This window comes from Capricornis sumatraensis, chromosome 10 (assembly GCF_032405125.1).
Source record: "Capricornis sumatraensis isolate serow.1 chromosome 10, serow.2, whole genome shotgun sequence".
Taxonomy (NCBI): Eukaryota; Metazoa; Chordata; class Mammalia; order Artiodactyla; family Bovidae; genus Capricornis; species Capricornis sumatraensis.
The window spans coordinates 36,792,441-36,818,655 of NC_091078.1; the positions used below are offsets into that span (position 1 = coordinate 36,792,441).

The 26,215-nt window shown below is 41.5% G+C and overlaps 1 protein-coding gene across 1 annotated transcript in view; it reads right to left on the minus strand.

Annotated features, from left to right (window-relative positions):
- The window catches only part of TBCE (tubulin folding cofactor E), a 91,930-nt gene that overhangs the window by 33,195 nt on the left and 32,520 nt on the right, over positions 1–26,215 (minus strand). Inside the window, exon 3 of the mRNA XM_068981649.1 lies at positions 8,530–8,614. Coding sequence (XP_068837750.1) covers positions 8,530–8,614 — 85 coding nt within the window. The remainder of the gene's footprint in view (positions 1–8,529; positions 8,615–26,215) is intronic.

Genomic DNA, 26,215 nt, shown 5'->3' on the forward strand with positions numbered 1-26,215 from the left:
GCATAGTCAATAAAGCAGAAATAGATGTTTTTCTGGAACTCTCTTCCTTTTTCCATGATCCAGCAGATGTTGGCAATTTGATCTCTGGTTCCTCTGCCTTTTCTAAAACCAGCTTGAACATCTGGAAGTTCACAGTTCATACTACTGAAGCCTGGCTTGGAGAATTCTGAGCATTACTTTACTGGCGTGTGAGATGAGTGCAATTGTGCGGTAGTTTGAGCATTCTTTGGCATTGCCTGTCTTTGGGATTGGAATGAAAACTGATCTTTTCCAGTCCTGTGGCCACTGCTGAGTTTTCCAAAATTGCTGGCATATTGAGTGCAGCACTTTCACAGCATCATCTTCCAAGATTTGAAATAGCTCAACTGGAATTCCATCACCTCCACTAGCTTTGTTCGTAGTGATGCTTTCTAAGGCCCACTTGACTTCACATTCCAGGATGTCTGGCACTAAGTGAGTGATCACACCATCGTGATTATCTTGATCGTGAAGATCTTTTTTGTATAGTTCTTCTGTGTATTCTTGCCACCTCTTCTTAATATCTTCTGTCAGGTCCATACCATCTCTGTCCTTTATCAAGCCCATCCTTCCATGAAATGTTCCCTTGGTATCTCTAATTTTCTTGAAGAGATCTCTAGTCTTTCCCATTCTATTGTTTTCCTCTATTTATTTGCAGTGATCGCTGAGGAAGGCTTTCTTATCTCTCCTTGCTATTCTTTGGAACTCTGCATTCAGATGCTTATATCTTTCCTTTTCTCTTTTGCTTTTCACTTCTCCTCTTTTCACAGCTATTTGTAAGGCCTCCTCAGACAGCCATTTTGCTTTTTTGCATTTCTTGTCCATGGGGATGGTCTTGATCCCTGTCTCCTGTACAATGTCACAAACCTCCATCCATAGTTCATCAGGCACTCTATCTATCAGATCTAGGCCCTTAAATCTATTTCTCACTTCCACTGTATAATCATAAGGGATTTGATTTAGGTCATACCTGAATGGTCTAGTGGTTTTCCCTGCTTTCTTCAATTTAAGTCTGAATTTGGCAATAAGGAGTTCATGATCTGAGTCACAGTCAGCTCCTGGTCTTGTTTTTGCTGACTGTATAGAGCTTCTCCATCTTTGGCTGCAAAGAATATAATCAATCTGATTTCAGCGTTGACCATCTGATGATGTCCATGTGTAGAGTCTTCTCTCGTGTTGTTGGAAGAGGGTGTTTGCCATGACCAGTGTGTTTTCTCGGCAAACCTCTATTAGTCTTTTCCCTGCTTCATTCCGTATTCCAAGGCCAAATTTGCCTGTTACCCCAGGTGTTTCTTGACTTCCTACTTTTGCATTCCAGTCTCCTATAATGAAAAGGACATCTTTTTTGGGTGTTAGTTCTAAAAGGTCTTGTAGGTCTTCATAGAACCGTTCAACATCAGCTTCTTCAGTGTTACTGGTTGGGGCATAGACTTGGATTACTGTGATACCGAATGGTTTGCCTTGGAAATGAACAGAGATCATTAGTTATCTATTTTATACAGAGTATCAATAGTGTTGCTGCTGCTTCTGCTAAGTTGCTTCAGTCGTGTCCGACTCTGTGCAACCTCTAGACGGCAGCCCACCAGGCTCCCACATCCCTGGGATTCTCCAGGCAAGAACACCGGAGTGGGTTGCCATTTCCTTCTCCAACGCATGAAAGTGAAAAGTCAAAGTGAAGTTGCTCAGTCATGTCTGACTCTTCGCGACCCCATGGACTGCAGCCCCAGGCTCCTCCGTCCATGGGATTTTCCAGGCAAGAGTACTGGAGTGGGGTACCATTGCCTTCTCCAATCAATAGTGTATACATGTCAATTTCCATCCCCCAGTTCATCCCAGTCCCTAAGAAGAATATTTTATACTGATTTATTCATGCTCATTCAGGAACTTCAAAATACTTCATGACAATCTTAGGCTACACACAGTAAATCAAGGGGCTTCCATTTGTTAAGTTAGCTGGTATCATGGATAAAGTTTGAGACACCATGTCCCCTCTGATGCCAAGTATAAATTCTATTCATGGTGCTGAAGAACACATTTTAAGATTTCTTGATCACCAGAAAAGAGAAATCATATAATTGCCTAGAAAGTGAACATTTTCAGTAACAGCTGAGGGTAGAATACTGACCCAAACAGTTCTAAGAGTTTAGAGTATAGGTTGTTTAGGTTGAGAAAAAAGCACTGGAAATCCAGACACAAGGTACAGAGAACTTCAAGTTTCATCACCTTAACTGAACCACTCAACTCCTCAAAAGACAAGAGATGGAGAAAATGAAGCACCCGAGAGAGACAGTGATGACTGGTTCACGGCTGTACATTCGGGGTAAACCTGTATACTACTACTGTACACTGGAAAAATCACAAATACTAATTATGGGCACTTACTATTATAAACAAGAGACTGCCATATTTACCTTAGGTTATACAGAAATCAAACTGAAACTAAACATGATGTGAAATTACCAGCACCCATGTTGAGAGGGAAGAAAACACGGAAGAATATATGCCCTGCGCTGGGCTTTGAAAGCCACCCTATCTGTTCCCAAGGTCTGCCCTCAAGCGGCAGGGTGTCACCCCAGCAACCTGAGATGCTGGGGAGACTCAAGAAGCAGGGGGTTTCCAAACACCCAATTCAATATACCCTGATATCCTGCTTACGGTGCAGAGGCCAGCAAACTAGTCTTCACAAGATACGTGTAAAAGCACATAACTGCATGTTTAACACGCTGGTGGCCACTCAATATTAACACATGCTTCTGAAGAGATGGAGATTTGAGTTCTGCTATCGAGATGGCAACTTCTGATTCACTTGCCTCATTTAAAATGGGTACACCAGCTTTTTTGCCATTTACCTATTTCACAAGTCTAAGATGAGAACATTTATCATCTGGCAACGTTAAACTGCTCTGGCTTCATGAACACAGCATCAAAGCATTAAAATGTTTACTGTGTTTAAAAAAAAAACTGTAATTATGGTTTTCCAAGTAAAATTTGAAATATGAAGGAAGACTCCAATAAAGTTAGTACAAGATCTGAATTAACTTAATAATAAGTACATGTGATATAATCTATTTTTTCTGATTTAGAGATTCCAAGATACTGACATAATCTTTACCAGTTGAAGCCATGTTCAAATGAATATTAACATCAGTATTAACAACTATAAAGGAAAAGGTCATTCCTTTAGTTTAGATCACTGGTTATCCACCATATCAGACCCAATGCACCCTATTACACTGCCTCCAAAACAACCTGAAATGGAATTACCTACCCATATAGGATTTCAAAGTAAAAAAAAAAATGCCCATTTCACTGAAACAAAAGTAATTTATAATCAGATAATATGTATTTTGACATGTAGATGCTCAGGCAAGGCTATAACTAGGAGACACTAAAAAACAAGGAGATGCTTATGTCAAGAGTAAGAACTGAAACACCAAGTCCACACCCTTCAGCACTTCAGGGCAAATCCCACATCTGCCAGGACTGATGCAATCTTCACTGTACTACTCAGAGACTGAAAATGTCATCACATCCAGAGACCACTAAGGACATGCAGACATGGATGATTTGGGAGGTGCTGGAGCAGGCTCCACAGGAAGCACTCCCTCAATGGAGGCTGCATGAGGTCATGGTCCAGATAAGGCATCAATAGGCCCGGCTAAGAAATTTCTATTTCCACACCTTTCTAAACACATAAATTGCTCCCTTCATCTCCATAAACTCTTGACAGATTCTGAGCCGGCCTTGTGACATATGTGTCATCACCACTGGCCTCTAGGAACATGCCAATTCTTCTATCCTGACTTTTCAAAATTACAGACTGCTGAACTAGCAAACAGTTTGCAATTATCTAATTTTGACCTTTATTTTAGAGGTCAGTAAAGTTAGATTTGTTTAGGGTTCTAAAGATTGTTAAAACCAATGCATGAAGCTGCTTGATTTCCAGGAATGTGTTCACTGTACAACATTTAAACAATGATAAGCTTAATATTCCCCTTCAGGGATCATAGCCTTTCCATGGTGAAGGGGCTTGCGTAACTCAATGAAGCTATGAGCTATGTCGGGCAGGGCCACCCAAGACGGACAGGTGACAGGGAAGAGCTCTGACAAAACATGGTAAATGGAGGAGGAAATGGCAAACTACTTCAGGATTCTTGCTGCAAGAACCTCATGAACAGTATAAAAAAGGAAAAAGATATGACACCGTAAAATGAGTCCCCCAGGTTGGAAGGTGTCCGATATGCTACTGGGAAAGAGCAGATGGAAATTACTAATATCTCCAGAAAGAATAAGGCAGCTGGGCCAAAGCAGAAATGACGCTCAGTTATTGATGTGTCTGGTGGTGAAAGTAGTCTGATGCTATAAAGAACATTACTGCACAGAAACCTGGAATAGTTAGGCCCATGAATTAAAGTAAATTGGACGTCAACCAGGAGATGACAAGAGTGAACATCGACTTCTTAGCAATCAGTGAACTAAAATGGATGGTAATGGGCGGATTTAATTCAGATGACCATTATATCTACTACAGTGGGCAAGATTCCCTTAGAAGAAATAGAGTACCCCTCAGAGTAAACAAAAGAGTCCAAAATGCAGTACTTGGGTACAATTTCAAAAACGACAAACCATTCAATATCACAGTAATCAAAGCCTATGCTCCAACCACCAAGGGCAAAGAAGCTGAAGTTAAACAGTTCAGCTACAGCTCAGCTATAGCTAAAGACCTACAAGAACTTCTAGAATGAACACACAAAAAAAGATGTCCTTTTCATCATAGGGCAATGGAATGCAAAAGCAGGAAGTCAAAAGATACCTGGAGTAACAGGCAAGTTTGGCCTTGGAGTACAAAATGAAGGAGGGTAAAGGCTAACAGAGCTTTGCTAAGAGAATACACTGGTCATAGAAAACAGCTTCTTTCAACAACACAAGAGATGACTCTACACACAGACATTACGAGATGGTCAATACAAAATTAGACTGATTATGTTCTTTGCAGCCAAAGACAGAGAAGCTCTACATAGTCAGCAAAAAAAAAAAAAAGACCTGGAGCTACTGCAGCTCAGATCATCAGCTCCTTACTGAAAAATTCAGGCCTAAATTGAAGAAAGTAGGGACAACTGGAGAAGGCAATGGCACCCCACTCCAGTCCTCTTGCCTGGAAAATCCCATGAATGGAGGAGCCTGGTAGGCTACAGTCCATGGGGTCTCGAAGAGTCGGACACGACTGAGCGACTTCACTTTCACTTTTCACTTTTCTGCACTGGAGAAGGAAATGGCAACCCACTCCAGTGTTCCTGCCTGGAGAATCCCAGGGACGGGGGAGCCTGGTGGGCTGCCATCTATGGGGTCACACAGAGTCAGACATGACTGATGTGACTTAGCAGCAGCAGGGACAACCACTAGGCCATTCAGGTATGACAAATCAGACCCCTTATGGTTATATAGTGGATATGACAAACATATTCAAGGGACTGAACTTATTCAATCCCCGATCTGGTAGACAGAGCGCCTAAAGAACCATGGATGGAGGCTCGTAACACCGTACGGGAGGTAGGGACCAAAACCACCCCAAAGTAAAAGAAATGCTAAGAAGGCAAAGTGGTTGTCTGAGGAGGCCTTACAGACAGCTGAGGAAAGAAGGAAAACAAAAGACAAGGGAGGAAAGGAAAGACATACCCAACTGGATGCACAGTTTCAGAGACTAGCAAGGAGAGATAAGAAGGCCTTCTTAAATGAACAATGCAAACAGAATGGGAAAGATTAGCGATCTCAAGAAAACTGGAGGTATCTAGGGAACATTTCATGCAAAGATGGGCACAATGAAGGACAGAAACGCTAAGGATCTAAGAGAACCAGAACAGATAAAGAAGAGGTGGTAAGAATACACAGAAGAACTATACAAAAAAGGCCTTAAAGATCCAGATAACCATGACAGTGTGGTCACTCATCTAGGCCAGACAACTTGGAGTATGCAGTCAAGTGGGCCTTAGGAAGCATTACTATGAACAAAGCTGGTGGAGATGATGGAATTTCAGCTGAGCTATTTAAAATCCTAAAAGATGATGCATTAAAGTGCTGTACTCAATACATCAGCAAATCTAGAAAACTCAACAGTGGCCACTGGACTGGAAAGGTCAATTTTCATTCTAATCCCAAAGAACAACAACCCCAAAGAATGTTCAAAGGACTGTACTTCTGCATTCATTTCACGTGCTAGTAAGGTTATCCTCAATATCCATCAAGCCAGGCTTCAACAGTACATGAACAGGGAACTTCCAGATGTACAAGCTGGGTTCAGAAAAGGCAGAGGAACTAGAGATTAAAATTCCAACACTTTGATTATAGAGAAAGGAAGGGAATCCCAGAAAAACATCTACTATTGCTTCCTTGACTACACTAAAGCTTTTAACTATATGGATCACAACAAACTATGGAAACATCTTAAAAAGATGAAAGTACCAGATCATTTTACCTGCCTCCTGAGAAATCTGTATGCAGGTCAAGAAGCAACAGTTAGAATCAGACATGGAACACGGACTGGTTCAAAATTGGGAAAGGAGTACAACAAGGCTATATATTGTTACTCTGCTTATTTAACTTATATTCAAAGTACATTATGTGAAATGCTGGGGTGGATGAATCACAAGCTGGAATCAAGACTGCTGAGAGGAATATCAACAACCTCAGATATGCAGATGATACCACTCCAATGGCCGAAAGTGAATAGGAACTAAAGGGCCTCTTGAGGAGGATGAAAGAAGAGAGAGAAGAAGCTGGCTTAAAACTCAACATTCAAAAAACTAAGATCATAGCATCCGATCCCATCACTTCATGGCAAATAGAAGGAGAAAAAGTGGAAGCAGTGATGGATTTTATTTTCTTGGGCTCCAAAATCACTGCAGACAGTGACTGCAGCCATGAAATTAAAAGATGCTTGCTTCTTGGAAGTAAAACTATAACAAACCCAGAGTATAAAAAAGCAGAGACATCACTTTGCTGACAAAGATCCATCTAATCAAAGCTATGGTTTTTTCCAGCAGTCATGTACGGATGTGAGAATTGGACCACAAAGAAGGCCGAGTGCAGAAGAATTGATGTGTTCAAACTGTGATGATGGAGATGCCTCATGAGAGCCCCTTAGACTGCAAGATCAAACTGGTCAATCCTAAACACTCAATGGATGCTTAAAACTCCAACAGTTTGGCCAACAGTCAGCTGATGTGAAGAGCCAACTCACTGGAAAAGATTACGGACAAAAGGAGAAGGGAGGGACAGAGGATGAGATGGTTAGATAGCATCACTGACTCGATGGACATGAATCTAAGCAAATTCTAGGGGATAGTGAAGGACAGGGAAGCCTGGCATACTGCAGTCCATGGTGTTACACAGAGTTGTACAAGACTTAGCAACTGAACAGCAACAAAGCTTAATATTAAAAGGTTCTTGCAAGAAATTGAAACTTAGGGAAAATAAACACCAATAAAAATTTGAAAGCCTGCCTGAAATTCCCCACCATCCTTTTCAGAGTTTCACATAGTTTCTCTGAAATCAAACAGGTAAAAATATCAGTAGCACTATAATGTGTAATTCTTTTCATGACAATAGCTTTTTAAAATAGTGGCCTAGCATTCCACTATTTGGATGTTCTATATTTTGTTTAATTACCTAGTTCTTATTGGCTATCTTGTTAATGAAGCATAAGAAGTGTTTATATCCATTCAATAAAAAAAGAAAAAACCACCACAAGACAAAAATACACAAAAAAGACAGAGAAAGCAATCCCACTTGTAAGGTTAAGACTGAGAGTTTTAAAAACAAGGAAAAAGGACTCCCCTGGTGGTCGAGCAGTTAAGAATCCTCCTGCCATGCAGGGGACACGGATTCAGTCCCTGGTCCAAGAAGATTCCACATGCTTCACGGCAACTAAGCTCCCAGGAGCTGCAACTACGGAGGCACACACGCCCTAGAACCCCTGCTCCACTGCGAGAGAAGCCACTGCAATGAGAAGCCTGAGCACTGCCGCTAGAGCGCAGCTCCCACCTGCCGCAGTTAGAGAAAGCCCGCCCTCAGCATAGCCGAAAATAAACAAACAAAATGCACAACAAACTAAAAAGATAATAAAAGCAAGGAAAAAATCCTACAGTGTGGGCTTTTTAGAATACACCAAATTCTACATTATAACCACCCCAAGAGTCAAATACCTCTACTTCTCCATCCTCCTTTATTCAACTATTAAATATCCTCCTACATAACCATGTCAGGGACTTCCATGGGGTTCAGGCAAGAACCCCTTCCAATTCAGGGAACTTGGGCTCAATCCCTGGCCGGGGAGCTCAGATCCCGCAGGCCAGGGGGCAAATAAGCCTGTGCGCTGCAACTGGAGGGCAGCGTGTGCGCCAAAATGAAGATCCCAGGAGCTGCAGCTACGAGAAGACGCAACCAGATAAACACACAGACATTTTAAAAGTAAATAAACAATGATAAACAGGCCAATTCAAAATGGAAAATTACCTGCATTTAAAATACACAGTCCCTTCGTGGCTTCCATCGTGCTTTCCCCGCTCAGGATTGTCCCATTCTACTCCTAACCAGAGTCCTGGCAGAACAAGAAAACCCAAACAAGAAATTAGAACAAGGTGAGGCTCCATTTTTCTGCAACCAAATACAGTTTGCAACGGAAACATATCACACAGACACCACTGGGGAAGAAAGAAGTCTTTAGGGAAAAAGTAACCTTGGACTCAGGACTTATCAGCAAAGGCAACAGTAAGTTTGGTTCAAAAAAAATCAACAAAAAATACAACTGCAGAAAATAACTATAGCTACTGAGCATGTATGTGCCAGAAACTTTGCTTTATTTCATGTTATCCTTACAACAGACATTTCATCTTTACAAACGAGATGTTATCATTATCTTTTTAACAGTTCCTGAACAAATACACACTTTTTTGAGTCCTAGCCTAGCAATATGCTGTTCATAAAGTAAAATTATATATATATATAAGTAGTATTTTTCTTCAATATAGGTAAAATAACACTCAAAGTCACACATCTTCAGGTCATTCTAATTGCAGAAGCCAATACTTACCCACCATACTATGCCATGTATAACTCGTATCTCGTATTTGCAAACCACATGCAGTTTTCAGAGCATTCTCTTACCTTCCCCTCTCTCTTCTCCCTCTATTTATTAAGTACCCACTATCCCATGGACAGCGGAGAAGGCAATGGCACCCCACTCCAGTACTCTTGCCTGGAAAATCCCATGGGCCGAGGAGCCTGGTGGGCTGCAGTCCATGGGGTCACTAAGAGTCAGAGATGAGTGAGCGACTTCATTTTAACTTCTCACTTTCATGCATTGGAGAAGGAAATGACAACCCACTCCAGTGTTCTTGCCTGGAGAATCCCAGGAATGGGGGAGCCTGGTGGGCTATCGTCTATGGGGTCGCACAGAGTCGGACACAACTGAAGCGACTTAGCAGCAGCAGCAGCAGCATCCCATGGACAGAGGAGCCTGGTAGGTTATAGTCCAAGGCACCGCAAAGAATCGGACATGACTGAAGCGACTTAGCACACGCACACACACACACACACGCACACGGAACTGTGCCAGGTGTAAAAGTATGTGAGACAAAGAGTTTCACTTCTGAAAAAAAAAGAGTTTCACTTCTGGATCTACCCTCCTGTGGAGAACTAGAAAATCTAGATAAACAATTTTTAAAAATCACTTTACACCAATTAGAATGGCTTGTGTCAACAAAACAAAAGAGAAAATAAGTGTTGGCAGGGATATGGAGAAAGCATTAATTTTATTCATTGCTCATGGGAATGTAAAATGGTGTAGCAACTGTGGAAAACAGTACAGTGGTTCCTCTACAAGCTACACACAGAATCATCACCTAACCTAGCGATTCTACCTCTGGGCAAACACCCCAAGAACTGACAGCAGCAACTCAAACAGGTATTAGTGTACTTGTGTTCACAGCAGCATTATTCAAAACAGCCAGAAGTGAATGGATGAATGGATAAACAAAGTGTCCAATGGCGGATCAATTACTAAACAAAATGTGGTCTGTCCATACAATGGAATATTATTCAGTCTTAAAAAGGAACGAAATTCTGCCACATTCTACAACATGGATGAACCCTAAAGACCTTATGCTAAGTGAACTAAGCCAGACACACAAAAACAAACAATACATGCATGGTAAGTCATTTCAGTCATGTCTGATTCTTTGCAACCCCATGGACTGCAGCCCACCAGGCTCCTCTGTCCATGGGACGCCCCAAGCAAGAATACTAGAGTGGGTTGCCATTTCCTCCTTCAGGGGATCTTCTGGACCCAAGGACTGAATTCACATCTCTTACGTCTCCTGCAGCGGCAGGCAGGTTCCTTACCACTAGAGTCACCTGGGTTTTCTTCAGAAAGAGAGAAATGTTCAGTCCTTCACCCCAAAGTCCATGCACTCACCACCTGGTCCCCCTATCACCTGGCACTTTAGACCCAGATCCACCTGGCACCTGCCTGCCACCGAGGGCCCGCACGCCTGAAGCTGCCACCCCCGAGGTACTCTCCCTAGGGAGCTGGTACACCGACAAAAAGTCCACAAGGTCTCAGCACCGGCTGCGGCTGCTGTGCGCGAGCAACTGTCCGGGGTTGGTCGGCAGGACACTGGGCTTAGCTCGTCTAGCGCAAACCAATTTGAAGCTGAATAAAATTGTATAAACTGAGTCATTTCTGATTAACTCTGCTAAAACCACATCATGAAACTAGAGCATAAAGAACTGTCTTCAGAAAGAAACCCAAGTCTCCAGGTAATAGGTTCATACCCAATACTGATGATGAGGCATCATAACTGGAGCTGATAAAAATTAACTCAAATACAGAAATCATGTCCTACAATTAAAATAAACCCCAATGCCCCTGCTATGGACTTGTGGGGGGGGGGGACACTGAGTATTCTGATTCATAAGGTATTCTGACTCCCATTGAAGTTAAAGGGGTCATACTGAAAACCTTGAAAACGTGTGTTTACAGCTGAGCACATTAGGGCAAAATTGAGACCAATGTTAGGTCCAAATAGAAAAATACCTAGACATATGGGAGGAATTTTAACCAGATTTCCTTTGCAGTGAGGTCCCACGTTCAACTCAGTTCAACCCAGAACAGATGATGGCCGTGGAAAGGAAGCCAGTTGACCAAGTCTCGAGGTCATACACAGAGAAGAGGAGACATGGTGTAGAATCAGGGTGGTCAATGGGATGGGTCCCCAGTCTCTTCCTGGAACCCCTGCAGCCTCCACCCCTAGAGCCTCTGCCCCAAAGCACGGAATCTGTCAGGATTTCTAACTTGGGGTGTTTCTATTTCCACAACCCCCCAGGCAATGGGGAGTGAGGGGTCTGAGAACTTCTGGCTCCGTTTCCTGGGCCGTGATGGGGAAGGCATCCTTGGCCACCCAGATAGGACCTCATCCCACCCGCCAGCACCTCCCCCCACACAAAGGCAGCTGCATGGGGGAGGGGAGGGGTGAGGCAGGACTCGGCACTCCAGGTTCAGTGGGGTGTCCGGGCCTCTGCCTTGGAAACCCAACTGTGTGTGTGGTTCAGTCACAGCAGAGACGAAGTCTGGGGCCACCTATATGAGATGCCTAGAATACTCAAATTCATAGAAACAGAAAGTGGAATGGTGTTTGGCAGGAGGTGAGGGGAGGGTAGAACAGGAAGTTACTGCTTAATGGCTACAGGGTTTCACTTCTGTAAAATGAAGAGGGTTCTGGAGATGAATGGTGATGATGACTGTACAACATTATTCTACTTAAAAATCACTGAACTATACAATTAAAGGTGACTAAAATGTTAAGTTCAGGTATGTATAACTTACCACAATTTAAAATATACACACACACATATATATATATATATATCTTTTAAACCACCAGAGAGCTAAAAAGGCACTAAAGAATTACAAGGCCAAAATCTGAGAGAAGAGGGAAACCCAGAGTTAAGCGAAGCCTTAGAGCAACTTTTTTCCCTTGGGCATCTGCTGATTCTGGTAGAAAAGGCTGAAAAGCTAAAAAGCTGAACAAAGCTTTGTTCAGCTTTGGATAGAGCTTTTGAGGGACTAAGGCTTCCCTAGTGGCTCAGCTGGTAAAGAATCTGCTTGCAATGCAGGAGACCCGGGTTCAATCCCTGGGTTGGAAAGATTCCCTAGAGAAGGAAATGACAACCCGCTCCAGTATTCTTGCCTGGAGAATTCCATGGACAGAGGGGCCAGGCAGGCTACAGCCCATGATCGCAGAGTCAGACATGACTGTGTGACTAACTTTCACTTTCACTTTTGAGGGCGTAAGAGATAGATAACGAAAACCAGGGTCTCCCAAGGAAGGTGGAGGTTGCAAGAAACTCTCTAGGTTTTGTTCTGGGGCTTGAAATGCTTTCAACCTAAGAGCAAGAAGGAACCAACCTAAACAGACTAACCCCTGTAGCGACTGAAGGTTAACTTCAAACAATCACATTCCCAGATGTGCTTAGGTGATCTGGGATTGCTGTGGACTTTCTGCATCTGCCAGAGTCCACTTCAGTCCTCTCTGGAAGAAGACACCACCGCTGCAAAGCTCAAATTACAACTCTTCACAACCAATATCTGGCACTCAAAGAAAACCAACTAAGCACAGAAAAACACAAGAGTCTATGACTGGAAACCAAGAAAAACAACAGCCAACAGAAACGGACTAGAGATTGCACCCAACTGTGTCAAGAGAGGCTGCAACATGGTAAAGAACTTGAACTTCATCCTGCTTCTCCAGAGAAACTTATAAGCATGGAGAAAAGAAGCCATCACAGACGGGCAACAGGCACATAAAAGTCGCACATCATTGCTAACTATTAGAGAAATGCAAATCAAAGCTACAGTGAGGTACCACTTCACAGCAGTCAGAACGACAACCATTAAACAGTCTACAAATAAATACTGGAGAGGGTGTGGGGAAAGGGGAGCCCTCCTACACTGTTGGTGGGAATGTAAATTGGTGCAGCTACTGTGGAAAACAATATGGACGTTCCTCAAAAAATTAAAAATAGAGCTAACATATGACCCAGCAATCCCACTCCTAGACATGTATCCAGACAAGAATTAAAGAATTTTAAAAACTCTTAATTCAAAAAGATACATGACCCCCATGTTCACAGCAGCACTATTTACCATAGCCAAGACACAGAAGCGGCCTAAATGCCCATCAACAGATGAATGGATAAAGAGATGGTATATGTACACAATGAAATGTTACTCAGCCCTTACAAAGAATGAAATAATGCCATCTGCAGCAACATGGATGAATCTAGAGATTGTCATACTAAGCAAAGTAAATCAGAGAAAGACAAATACCATATGACATCACTTATATGTGGAAGCTACAATATGATACAAATGAACATACCTAAAGAACAAAAACTCACAGATGAAGAGAACAGACTTGCGGTTGCCAGGTGTGGGGGTGGCAGGTAGGGAAGGATTACAAGTTTGGGATTAGCAGCTGCAAACTATCATATGTGAGATGGATAAACAACAAGGTCTTACTGTATAGAATGGGGAACCATGTTCAATATCCTGTGATAATTAAGCCATAATAGAAAAAAATTAGAAAGAATATATATATATGTAAAACTGAATCACTTTTCTGTAGAGCAGAAAATAAACACAACATTGTAAAGCAACTATAATTCAACAATATTTTTTTTAATTCAGAAGAAAGAAAAATGGATACTGAAAGATCAAAAATCACTAACAACAACAACAAGAAGCTGAAGGAGGGTGGATAAGAAGCATTAAAAGACGATAGGAGAGAATAATTGAAAAAGTAGTAGTCAAGTAGCTTTTTTCCTTGCAGCAAAAAGAAAAAGATGCAATCCTCTTGTTCAGTAGTAAAATCGTCTCCATTTTTCCCCATTCCCTGAGCTAACAATAATTTGTCACAGAGTGTTTGTTTGTATAAAGGGCATTAAGATAATGAAGACTACATCACACTTGACGGCATCTTTATAACACATTCACTGGTGTTTCAGAAGTGGCTATTTCTTAATTCAAGCCTCAACCGAAGTTCAGGATAGAAAGCTTGGTTTTGTAAGGGCTCAGATGGTTTTATTTTGCTTTCTGGTGGCTTCCTGGTGCAACCAAAGGAATAAAAACTTAATCTCAAAATGGGACATCAGAATCATCTAGGGAGCACATTTTAAGTGATGAGTCCTGGAACTTAACTCTGAAATAGTGAATTACAATCTCTCCATGCCCAAACTGAGAATTCATATTTTTAACAAGACCCCAGGAATGCTGCATTAGACTCCCCTTGCTAGACATGTTACCTTGGCTAGACTTCTTTCTACAGTGAAATGACAGTGATTCCAAACTGAAGTCACTTATAATAAACCAAACAACAGGTATTCTATTTATCTGTTACTAGTCCTGCAACACATGGTTGATAAGGGTAATAGTTTCATCAAACAAAGAGCACATTTTCTGTCATTGAGGGCCAGTAATTACAGATTTTATATTCATCACACTGATGACTGCAAAGTATTATGCCCTAACAAAAAACAACACATTATTATTTTCCTATAGATGAAAATTAAGTGTTCTAAGAACATTTTAAAAAGTATTTTTTCCTAATTCATTGTAATAACAATAATCAGTCAGTCACTTCAGTCACTCAGTAGTGTCTGACTCTTTGTGATCCATTGGACTGCAGCACGCCAGGCTTCCCTGTCCATCACCAACTCCAGAAGCTTGCTCAAACTCATGTCCATCGAGTCAGTGATGCCATCCAACCATCTCCTTCTCTGTCGTCCCCTTCTCCTCCTGCCTTCAATCTTTCCCAGCATCAGGGTCTTTTCCAAGTAGTCAGTTCTTGGCATCAGATGGCCAAAGTATTGGAGTTTCAGCTTCAACATCAGTCTTTTCAATAAATATTTAGTACTGATTTCGTTTACGATTGACTAGTTTGATCTCCTTGCAGTCCAAGGGACCCTCAAGAGTTTTCTCTAGCACCACAGTTTAAAAGCATCAGTTCTTCAGCACTCAGCTTTCTTTATAGTCCAACTCTCACATCCATACATGACAACTGGAAAAAACATAGCCTTGACCAAATGGACAATTGTTGGCAAAGTAATGTCTCTGCTTTTTAATATGCTCTCTAGGTTTATCATGTTAAAGCGTCTGCCTGCAATGTGGGAGACCTGGGTTCGATCCCAAGGTCAGGAAGATCCCCTGGAGAAGGAAATGGCAACCCACTCCAGTATTGTTGCCTGGAGAATCCCGTGGATGGAGGAGCCTGGTAGGCTGCAGTCCATGGGGTCGCAAAGAGTCGGACATGACTGAGGGACTTCACCTTCTTTCTTTTTCTTTCTTTCTAGGTTTATCATAGCTTTTCTTCCAAGGAAAGGCATCTTTTAATTTCATGGCTGCAGTCACCATCTTCAGTGATTTTGGAGCCCAATAAAATAAAGTCTGTCACTGTTTCCATTGTTTCCCCATCTATTTGCCAAGAAGTGATGGGACCGGATGCCACGATCTTTGCTTTTTGAATGTTGAGTTTTAAGCTTTTTCACTCTCCTCTTTCACTTTCATCAAAAGTCTCTTTCATTCTTCACTTTCTGCTATAACGGTGGGGTCATCTGCGTATCTGAGGTTATTGATATTTCTCCCAGCAATCTTGATTCCGGCTTGTGCTTCATCCAGCCTGGCATTTCTCATAATGTACTCTGCATATAAGTTAAATAAGCAGGGTGAAAATATACAGCCTTGACGTACTCCTTTCCTAATTTGGAACCAGTCTGTTGATCCATGTCCAGTTTTAACTGTTGCTTCCTGACCTGCATACAGATTTCTCAAGAGGCAGGTCAGGTGGTCTGGTACTCCCATCTCTTTCAGAAGTTTCCAGTTTGTTGTAACCCACACAGTCAAAGATGTTGGAATAGTCAACAAAGCAGAAGATGTTTTTTTGGAATGCTCTTGCTTTTTCTATGACCCAATGGATGTTGGCAATTTGATCTCTGGTTCCTCTGCTTTGTCTAAATCCAGTTGAATATCTGGAAGTTCTTGGTTCATGTACTGCTGAAGCCTGGCTTGGAGAATTTTGAGCATTACTTTGCTAGCTTATTAAATGAGTGCAATTGTGCAGTAGTTTGAATATTCTTTGGCATTACCTGTCTTTGGGATTGGAATGAAAACTGATCTTTTCCAGTCTTGTGGTCACTGCTGAGTTTTCCAAATTTGCTGGCATACTGAGTGCAGCACTTTCACAGCATCATCTTTCAGGATTTAAAATAGCTCAACTGGAATTCCATCACCTCCACTAGCTTTGTTCGTAGTGATGCTTCCTAAGACCCACTTGACTGCATTCCAGGATGTCTGGCTCTAGGTGAGTGATCATACCATCATGGTTATCTGGGTCATGAAGATCTTTTTGGGTAGTTCTTCTGTGTATTTTTGCCACCTCTGCTTAATATCTTCTGCTTCTGTTAGGTCTATACCATTTCTGACCTTTATTGTGCCCATCTTTGCATGAAATGTTCCCTTGGTATCTCTAATTTTCTTGAAGAGATCTCTAGTCTTTCCTATTCTATTGTTTTCCTCTATTTCTTTGCACTGATCACTGAGGAAGGCTTTCTTATCTGTCCTTGCTATTCTTTGGAACTCTGCATTCAGGATACTAAGAAACTCATGTCTAACATTAATCAAGAAAAAAGCTAGTGCAAAATTTTGATGACACAAAGAGTAGATTAAAAGACCTCTAACTACTATATCAACACCTCCTGGTAACCACAAACCAGAAATGCACTCTAAATATACAGTACATTTATATATATACATAAAGTATGTATATATTATATGTATATATGTGTGTACATATACGTGTACACATATATACATGTATATATAAACATATATGTGTACATATATACATGGGCTACTCTGATGGCTCAGTGGTGAAGAATCTGTCTGCAATGCAGAAGACGCAGGAGAACTGAGTTTGATCCCTAGTTCAGGAAGATCCCCTGAAGGAGGAGATGGCAACCTACTCCAGGATTCTTGCCTGGAAAATCCCATGGACAGAGGAGCCTGGCAGATTACAGTCCACAGGGTCACACAGAGTCAGACATGACTGAGCATGCATGCACACATATATAAACACCCACATAAAAAAAGAAAAAGGAGTTCAAGCTCAACACTAAAGACAGTTATAGAATCCTAAGAGAACAAAAGAATAAAAAAAGAAAAAAGACCTACAAAAGCACATCCAAAACAATGAGCAAAATGGCAAGAAGAACATACATATTGGTAATCACCTTAAATATAAGTAGATTAGCTACTCCAACCAGAAGACACAGACTGGCTGAATGGATACAAAAATAAGGCCCATCTATATGCTGTCGACAGGAGACCCACTTCAGATTAGGGACACAAAGAGTCTGAAAGTGAGGGGATGGAAGAAGGTATTCCACGCAAATGAAATTCAAAAGAAAGTTGGAGTAGCAATATTCTTATCAGAAAAAAACGTCTTTAAAACAAAGACTGTTACAAGAGTCAAAGAAGGACACTACAAAATGATCAAGAAGTCAACCCAAGAAGACATAACAATTGTAAATATAGATGAACACAGCACAGAAGCACCTCAATGCAGAAAACAAATGGTAACAGACATGAAAGGAGAAATTGATAGCAGCACAATAATAGTGGGTGATTTTCGCACGCCACTTACATCAACTGACGGATCATTCAGACATAAAGTCAACAAGGAAACACATGCCTTAAGTGACGCATTAGACCAGATGAACTTAATTGGTATTTACAGAGCATTCCATCCTAAAGCAGCAGAATGCACATTTTTTTCAAGTGCATGTAGAATATTCACTAGGATAAATCATATGTTGGGTCACAAAGCAAGCCTTGGTAAATTTAACAAAACTGAAATAATATCAAGTATCTTTTCTGACCACATTACCTACAGATTCTAATCTAATCTTCAATTTCAAGGAAGAATTACAAAATCTGTAAAAAAACACAAAAATGTGGAGGCTAAACAACATGCTACTTAACAACCAATGGATCACTGAAGATGTCAAAGAAACCAAAAAATACCTAGGGCTTCTCTGGTGGTCCAGAGGTAAAGAATCCACCTGCCAATGCAGGGGACATGGGATCACTCCCTGGTCAGGGACGATCTCACATGCTGTGGAACAACTAGGCCCATGCACCACAACTACTGAGCCAACGACTGAGCCAACAACCCATAAATACTGAGCACACATGCCACAACCACTAAAACCCACGTGCCCCAGAGCCTGTGTTCCACAATAAGAGACGCCACTGCAACGAGAAGCTCATGCACCACAGTGAAGAATAGCTCTTGCTCTCTGCAACCAGAGAAAACCCACAGGCAGCAGTGAAGACCCAGTGCAGCCAAATAAATTAACAAATTTTTTAAAAAAGAAAAAAACAATCTCCTAGGACTGAACCATGAAGATATAGAAAACAGAAACAGATCAATCACAAGTACTGAAACTGAAACCATGAATTTAAAAAACTCCCAACAAACAAAAAGTCCAGGATCAGATGGCTTCACAGGCGAATTTTGGCAAACATTTAGAGAACAGTTAACATCTATCCTTCTGAAACTCTTCCAAAAAACTGCAGGGGAAGGAACACTCCCAAAGTCATTCTATGAGGCCACCATCACTCTGATACCAAAACCAAGGATATCACAAACACAAAAAGAAAATACCAGGTCAGTATCACCGATGAACGTAGATGCAAAATCCTCAACAAAATACCACCAAACTGAATCTAACAATATATTAAAAGGATCATACATCATGATCAAGCAGAATTATTCCAGGGATAGAACTTTTTCAATATCCCATAGTCAACCAGTGTGATACACATTAACAAAGTGAAGAATAAAAACCATATTATCATCCCAACAGATGCAAAAACAGCTTCTGACAAAATTCAACAACTATTTCTTAGAATAACTCTGCAGAAAGTATGAATAGAGGGAACATACCTCAACATAGTAAAGGCCACATATGAAAAACCCACAGCTAACAACACACTCAGTGGTGAAAATCGGAAAGCGCTTCCACTAAGATCAGGAATAAGACAAGGATGTTCACTCTCACCACTTTTATTCAATGAAGTTTTGGAAGTCCTAGCCATAGCAATCAGAGAAGAAGAAAGAAAAGGAATCCAAAGTGGAAAAGAAGATGTAAAACTGTCACTGTTTGCAGATGACATGATTCCATGCAAAGAAAATTCTAATGATGCTATCAGAAAACTACTAGAGCTCATCAATGAATCTGGTAAAGTTGCAGGATACAAAATTATATACAGAAATCCACTGCATTTCTATACACTAACAAAGAAAGGTCAGAGAGAGAAATGTAAGGAAACAATCTCATTTATCATTGCATCAAAAGAACAAAATACCTAGGAAAAAACCTACCTAAGGAGGCAGAAGACCCGTACTCTGAAAACTGTTAAGAAACTGATGAAAGAAATCAATGACACAAACAGATGGAAACATACACCATGTTCCTGGACTGGAAGAATCAATATTGTCAAAATGAGTATACTATCCAAAGTAATCCACAGATTCAATGCAACCCCTATTAAATTACTAATGGCATTTTTTGCAGATCTAGAACAAAAAATCTTCACACGTTACTGACTAGGGGATTTTTGCAGAAACTAATGGCTGTGGCCAGCGATTTGTTATGCAAGTGAATATTGAAATGTCACCAGTCAATAATGTTTGGGTAACAGGAGATGTATTAATATAGCTCTGGTCTTTAAACTGTTAAGATTTGTATGGAAACACAACAGACCTTGAAGAGTCGGAAAAAAAAAAAAAGCTGGAGTAATCAGATTCTCTGACTTCCGACTATACTATAAAGCTATAATAAAACAATATGGTACTGGCACAAAAACACAAACACAGATCAATGGAAAAGGATAGAAAGCCCAGAAATAAATCCACACAGCTACTTGCAAACAATACAACTGACAAGGGCTTAATTTCCAAAATATACAAATAGCTCATACAACTCAATAACAAAAACCCCAAACCATCAATTGAAAAATGGGCAGAAGATCTAATAGACACGTCTCCAAAGATGACATATAGAAAGCCAACAGACACACGAGAAGATGCTTGACACCGCTAGTTATTAGAGAAATGCAAATCAAAATTACAATAATATATCACCTCACAGTGGTCAGAACAACCATCGTCAAACAAAAGTCTACAAACAAATGCTGGAGAGGGTATAAAGAAAAGGGAACCCTGTTTCCTTTCAGGAACTCCATACACTGTTGATGGGAATGTAAATTGGTACAGCCACTATAGAGAACAGTATGGAGTTTCCTTGAAAAAGTAAAAATAGAGATTTCCCTCATGATCCAGTGGTTAGGACTGGGCACTTTCACCGCTGGGGCCCATGTTCAATCCTTGGTTGGGGAACTAAGATCCTGCAAGCCCCATGAAGCAGCCAGAAACAAAAAATTTTATTTTATTTATTTATTTATTTATTTAAACTTTTTATTTTTACTTTATTTTACTTTATAATACTGTATTGGTTTTGCCATACATTGACATGAATCCACCACGGGTGTACATGCGATCCCAAACATGAACCAAAAAGAAGACCTCAAAATAGAGCTTTACTATATGATCCAGCAATCTCACTCCCAGGCATGTATCTGAAGAAAACCATAATTCAAAAAGATACATGAGGACTTTCCTGGTGGTCCAGTGCTTAAGAATCTGCCTGACAATGCAGGGGACAATGATTAGATCCCTGGTCTGGCAAGATTTCACACACCAAAGGGCAACTAAGCCCGTGCACCACAACTACTCAGCCCTCGGGCCCTAGAGCCCATGCTCTGCAACCAGAGAAGCCACAGCAATGAGAAGCCTCACACCACAGATAGAGAGCAGCCCCCACTTGCCGCAACTAGAGAAAGCTCAAGCACAGCAATGAAAACCCAGCACAGCCCAAAGCAAGTAAATAAAATGAAAATTTTTAATTCAGAAAAATTGTTTAAAAAAATACATGCATGCAAATATTCACTGCAGGAGTATTTACAATAGCTAAGACATGGAAACAACCTAAATGTCCACCAACAGAGGAATGGGTGAAGAAAATATGGAACATATATAAATGGAATAGTCCTCAGCCATAAAAAAACAATGAAATAATGCCATTTATAGCAACATGGCTAGATCTTATCATACTAAGTAAACTTAAGTCAGAGAAAGACAAATATCATCTGATATTGCATATATACGGAATCTAAAACATGATAGGAGGGGATGGGAAGGAGGCTCTAGAAGAAGAGGATACAATATATACTCACGGCTGACTTGTGTTGTTGCACGCAGAAACCAACGCAACACTGTAGAGCAATTATCGTCGGATTTAAAATTATTAAAAAAGAAAAAATAAACAAAAAATGATAGGAATGAACTTATTAGCAAAACAGAAACAAACTCACAGACTTAGAAAACCAAATTATGGTTACTCAAGGGGAAAGGTGGGTGGGGAGGGATAAATTAGGAGGTTGGGATTAACATACGCACACAACTATATATAAAATAGATAATCAACAAGGATACTGTACAGTGCAGGGAACTTTTACTCAATAGTCTGTAATAACCTATATGGGGAAAGAATCTAAAAAAGAATTGATATATGTATATGAACAACTGAATGATTTTGCCATACACCTGAAATTAACATAATAATGTAAATCAACTATATGTCAATATGAAATAATTTTTTTTACAAAAGAAACAAGCTAGGGAAGAATTCTGATGGCATAAACAGCAGATTAAAAGACCTATAATGTTGAAGGATCATGTGTGTGTGCTTAGCGGCTCAGTTGTGTCCAACTCTTTGCAACCCCATGGACTGCAGCCTGCTAGGCTCCTCTGTCCATGGGGGTTCTCCAGGCAAGAATACTAAAGTGGGTTGCCATGCCCTCCTCCAGGGGATCTTCCCAACCCAGGGATCAAACCCAGGTCTCCCGCATTTCAGGCAGATTCTTTACCAACCGAGGCACCAGGGAAGCCCTGCAAGATCATATTATATGTAATTTTGAAAGACTAAATGATTATCCATATTAAAGAATGTACCTACTCCACCTTGTATCTTCAAGGACTGTAAACCAAGAAGTTAATAAGAACACAATTTTTCAATAACCTGACTTATTGGTTTAAAAGAACTCTATTCACCAATATGATAAAATGAATCGAAATTAAAGTTTAAAGTATACATAGTTTTAAAGAAAATGTGTTTATGTTTTAGAGAAGCACAGTGAAGCATCAAGGGAACATTTCATGAAAGGATGGGCAAGATAAAGGACAGAAATGGTGAGGACCTAGTAAAAGCAGAAGAGATCAAGAAGAGATGGCAAGAATACACTGAAGAACCATACAAAAAAGGTCTTAATGACTCAGATAACCACAATGGTGGGGTCACTCAGCTAGAGCCTGGATACTCTGGAGTGTGAAGCCAAGTGGGTCTTAGGAAGCATCACTATGATCAAAGCTAGTGGAGGTGATGGAATTCCAGTTAAGCTATTTAAAATCTTAAAGGATGATGCTGTTAAAGTGCCGCACTCAAAATGTTAGCAAAGTTCAGCCATGGCCACAGGACTGGAAAAAGTCAGCTTTCATTCCAATCCCAAAAAAAAGCAGTGCCAAAGAATGCTGAAACCACCGAACAACTGAGCTCATTTCACATGGCTTCAGCAGTACGTGAACCAAGAACTTCCAGATGTTCAAGCTGAATTTAGAAAAGGCAGAGGAACCAGAGATCAAATTGTCAACATTAGTTGGCTCATAGAGAAAGCAAGAGAATTCCAGAAAAACATCTGCTTCGTTGCCTACACTAAAGCCTTTGACTGTGTGGATCACAACTGTGGAAAATTCTTAAAGAAATGGGAATACCAGACCACTTTACCTGTCTCCAGAGAAACCTGTATACAGGTCAAAAAGCAACAGTTAGAATTGGACATGGAACAACTGACTGGTTCAAAACTGGGAAAGGAGCACAACAAGGCTGTATATATTGTTACTGTTTTCAGAGTACACCATGCAAAATGTCAGGCTGGATGAATCACAAGCTGCAATCACAAGACTACCGGGAAAAACATCAAGAACCTCAGATATGCAGATGATACCACTCTAACGGCAGAAAAAGTGAGGAAAAACTAAAGAGCTTCTTGATGAGGGTAAAAGAGGAGAGTAACAAAGCTGGCTTAAAACTCAACATTCAAAAATTTAAGATCATGGCATCTGGTCCCATCAGTTCATGACCAATAGATGAAGAAACAGTGGAAACAGTGACAGATTTTATCTTCTTGAGCTCCATGGGGTTACAAAGAGTCAGACATGACTTAGCAACTAAACAACAACATAAATATCCCTACAAAAAATAAAATATCAAACCTGAATCTGATCAAGCCTATATGTAACTACTAACCTACAGGTAATGTATGGGACAGAAAAACTAAATATTATGACTTTGTGGGGATGCAATCTAAAAAATTCAGAATATGGGAAATTTTACAAGACAATTTTTTCAACAAACAAATGGTAAGGAAAAAAATAGAGAATCAATTCAGGAAATCCAATATCTAACCAAAAGGATCACCAGGGGGGAAAAAAGCAGGTAATATGCAAGGGTTAAATTATCAAAGGTATCTTAGAAGAAAACATCGCATCACTGAAGAAACGCTGTGACCTCAAACTGAGCAGGAGTAACTAAGAAAACACACCAGACAATGAGTCAAGAAACACCCACAGCTGACACAGCTGCTCTCATCATAAGGCTTTCTGTCCTCTATTGTTACCGTGGTCACATAATTATGTTAATATATACTAAGAAACAAGAAAGAAAACACAGCACCAAGGCTTCCAGAATGTCCCACAAGATCCGACACTCCCCACGAGGCCCACGTACTCCACTTTGCAGTATCTGTGAGATGCCCAAGGTGTCAGCCTCTGCTTTCTTGAGGTGAAGTGGGTTTGTGGAGTTTCACAGTTTAACAAAGGCTGTCTGCGAGGTGGCCCTCTGAGCATCACGACCACCCTGGGGAGTGCACAGAGGGGCTGGGATGAATTCCTCCCCAAGTGGGTGGTCAGGGAGCTCACTCTTAGCTTGAGAGAAGGGTACAGCTGGTTGTTCACACTGAGGTGAAGGGAGGGGTTAAGGGCATCACTCCCAGTCCCCTGGCATGAGGGGCTAGAGGAATTAGGGCCTTCAGGCCCCTACACAGGGCTACAGGGCCACTACCCATGCCGAACATGGGGGTCTTCCAGGGGCCTCGTTACTCTTCTGGGTTCCAGAGTTGAGGAGAGAGCATGTCCCTGGCTCCTGAGCAGTCTCGTTTCCCCCCACCCTCTTCCTCCTCATCCGTCCTCAATACTGAAGCTGGACTCTCCCAAGAAAAGAAGGCAAAGACATCTCCATCTACCAGCTGCAGACAACTGACGTCCCGCAGCTCGTTTCAGTGGCAAGCTGAACAAAATCAGTGACCCAGAGAAAGCGGCTGGACCGAGCAAGCGGGGAGCATACGGGTGGACTGAGGAAGGGGACCCCTCAGCTCGTCGCCTGGGTCTGGGTGCCTCCTGGCTCTTCCTCTAAATTATGGAGCCACCATTTGTTAAATGTTCAGATTCTGTGTCTTTAGCAGGAGATGGACTGAAGCAAAGGAGTGAAGCTCTTTTTTGTGAACAGTGATTATTCCCCCAAATGACAGCCAGATGCAGGCAGGGCCACCTGGAGATCTTGCCTGCGGATACCAGTGGGAGCCACCCCCTTGGGCTTAACTGGACTCCATGGTAACAGGATTCGTGAAGGCCGCCCCTGCTCCCCAACAGGCCTGAAGGAGAGGCCTGGGGAGGAACCGAGGATCAGCTGAGGCAGATGGGGCTGAGCAGCTTCAGCAATCAGCCCAGGTCGCTCTAGAGGCCCTGCCCAGGTCCTCTGCGGGAGTTCCCGGCCCTGCCACCACCTGGGGAACCAGGTGTAGAGTGTTGGAATCTGAGCTCACAGTTCTGCCCACTGCAACCCTAAAGCAGATAAAACAAAGCCCTAAAACAGAGCCTAGAAATCATAGCACAGAGCAGCAGATCAAATTCCCACTCCATGGTTCATTCCTTCCCCTGAACTGACACCTCCCTTCACAGCTCCAAATATGCCCTGCCTTTGTGTTTCTTTCACATTTTACTCAGCACAGGGAGGGCTTCCCAGTGGCTTAGATGATAAAAGAATCTGCTTGCAATGCGGGAGACCTGGGTTTGATCCTTGAGTCGGGAAGATCTCCTGGCGTAGGAAATGGCAACCCACTCCAGTATGCTTGCCTGGAGAATTCTGTGGACCAGAGGAGCCTGGGGGGCTACAGTCCATGGGGTCCCAAAGAGTAGGACACGACTGAGCAAGTAACACTTTCACTTCAGGGGTTAAGAGTCAGAATAATTTCTCATGAATTCCTAACCAGGTGAGCTCAGGTCTACTTAACCTTTCTGTGCCTCAATGTCCTCATCCAGAAAACAGGGAGGATGCTGTCGACATCACTGGATGAGAGATTGTTCTGTCATTCAACAAGTGAACTGAGCACCTAGTAAGCACTCAGAGGGCTAGATGTGGCTAGTCCAGGTGCTCAGCAAACATCAGTAACTGGTCTAAGTGCTTTTAAGCTTTTAACTCATTGAGTTGTCACAACAGCCCTACAGCCACATCCAGTGAAATAAGCAGTAAGTACTAAATCTCTGTTCCATTTCTCTGCATCTTTGTACCTATTCTAGAGATGAGTTCTACAAGAAATCCAAAAGTAGCACCAATTGAAGTAATGGAAAGAATGCTGCATACAATGATATAATTAATAAAGAGTAAACACACAGAAGCTTATAATTTTCTGGGGAAAAAATGCCTGATAATACATACATGAAGAAAGTGTCAAAGTCACAGGCAACTTAATAAGTGAAAATAATGTCCATTCCTTCATATTGTTAAAGTACCATTAAATAGCTTCCACCTAACTTACTGTATTTGTGAGGTGCCACCCCAATCTGCCTTTAGAAACTGGAATGAATTCCCCCTGGGTGCTGGCAGTACTGGCTTTTGGCAGTTGGCACTC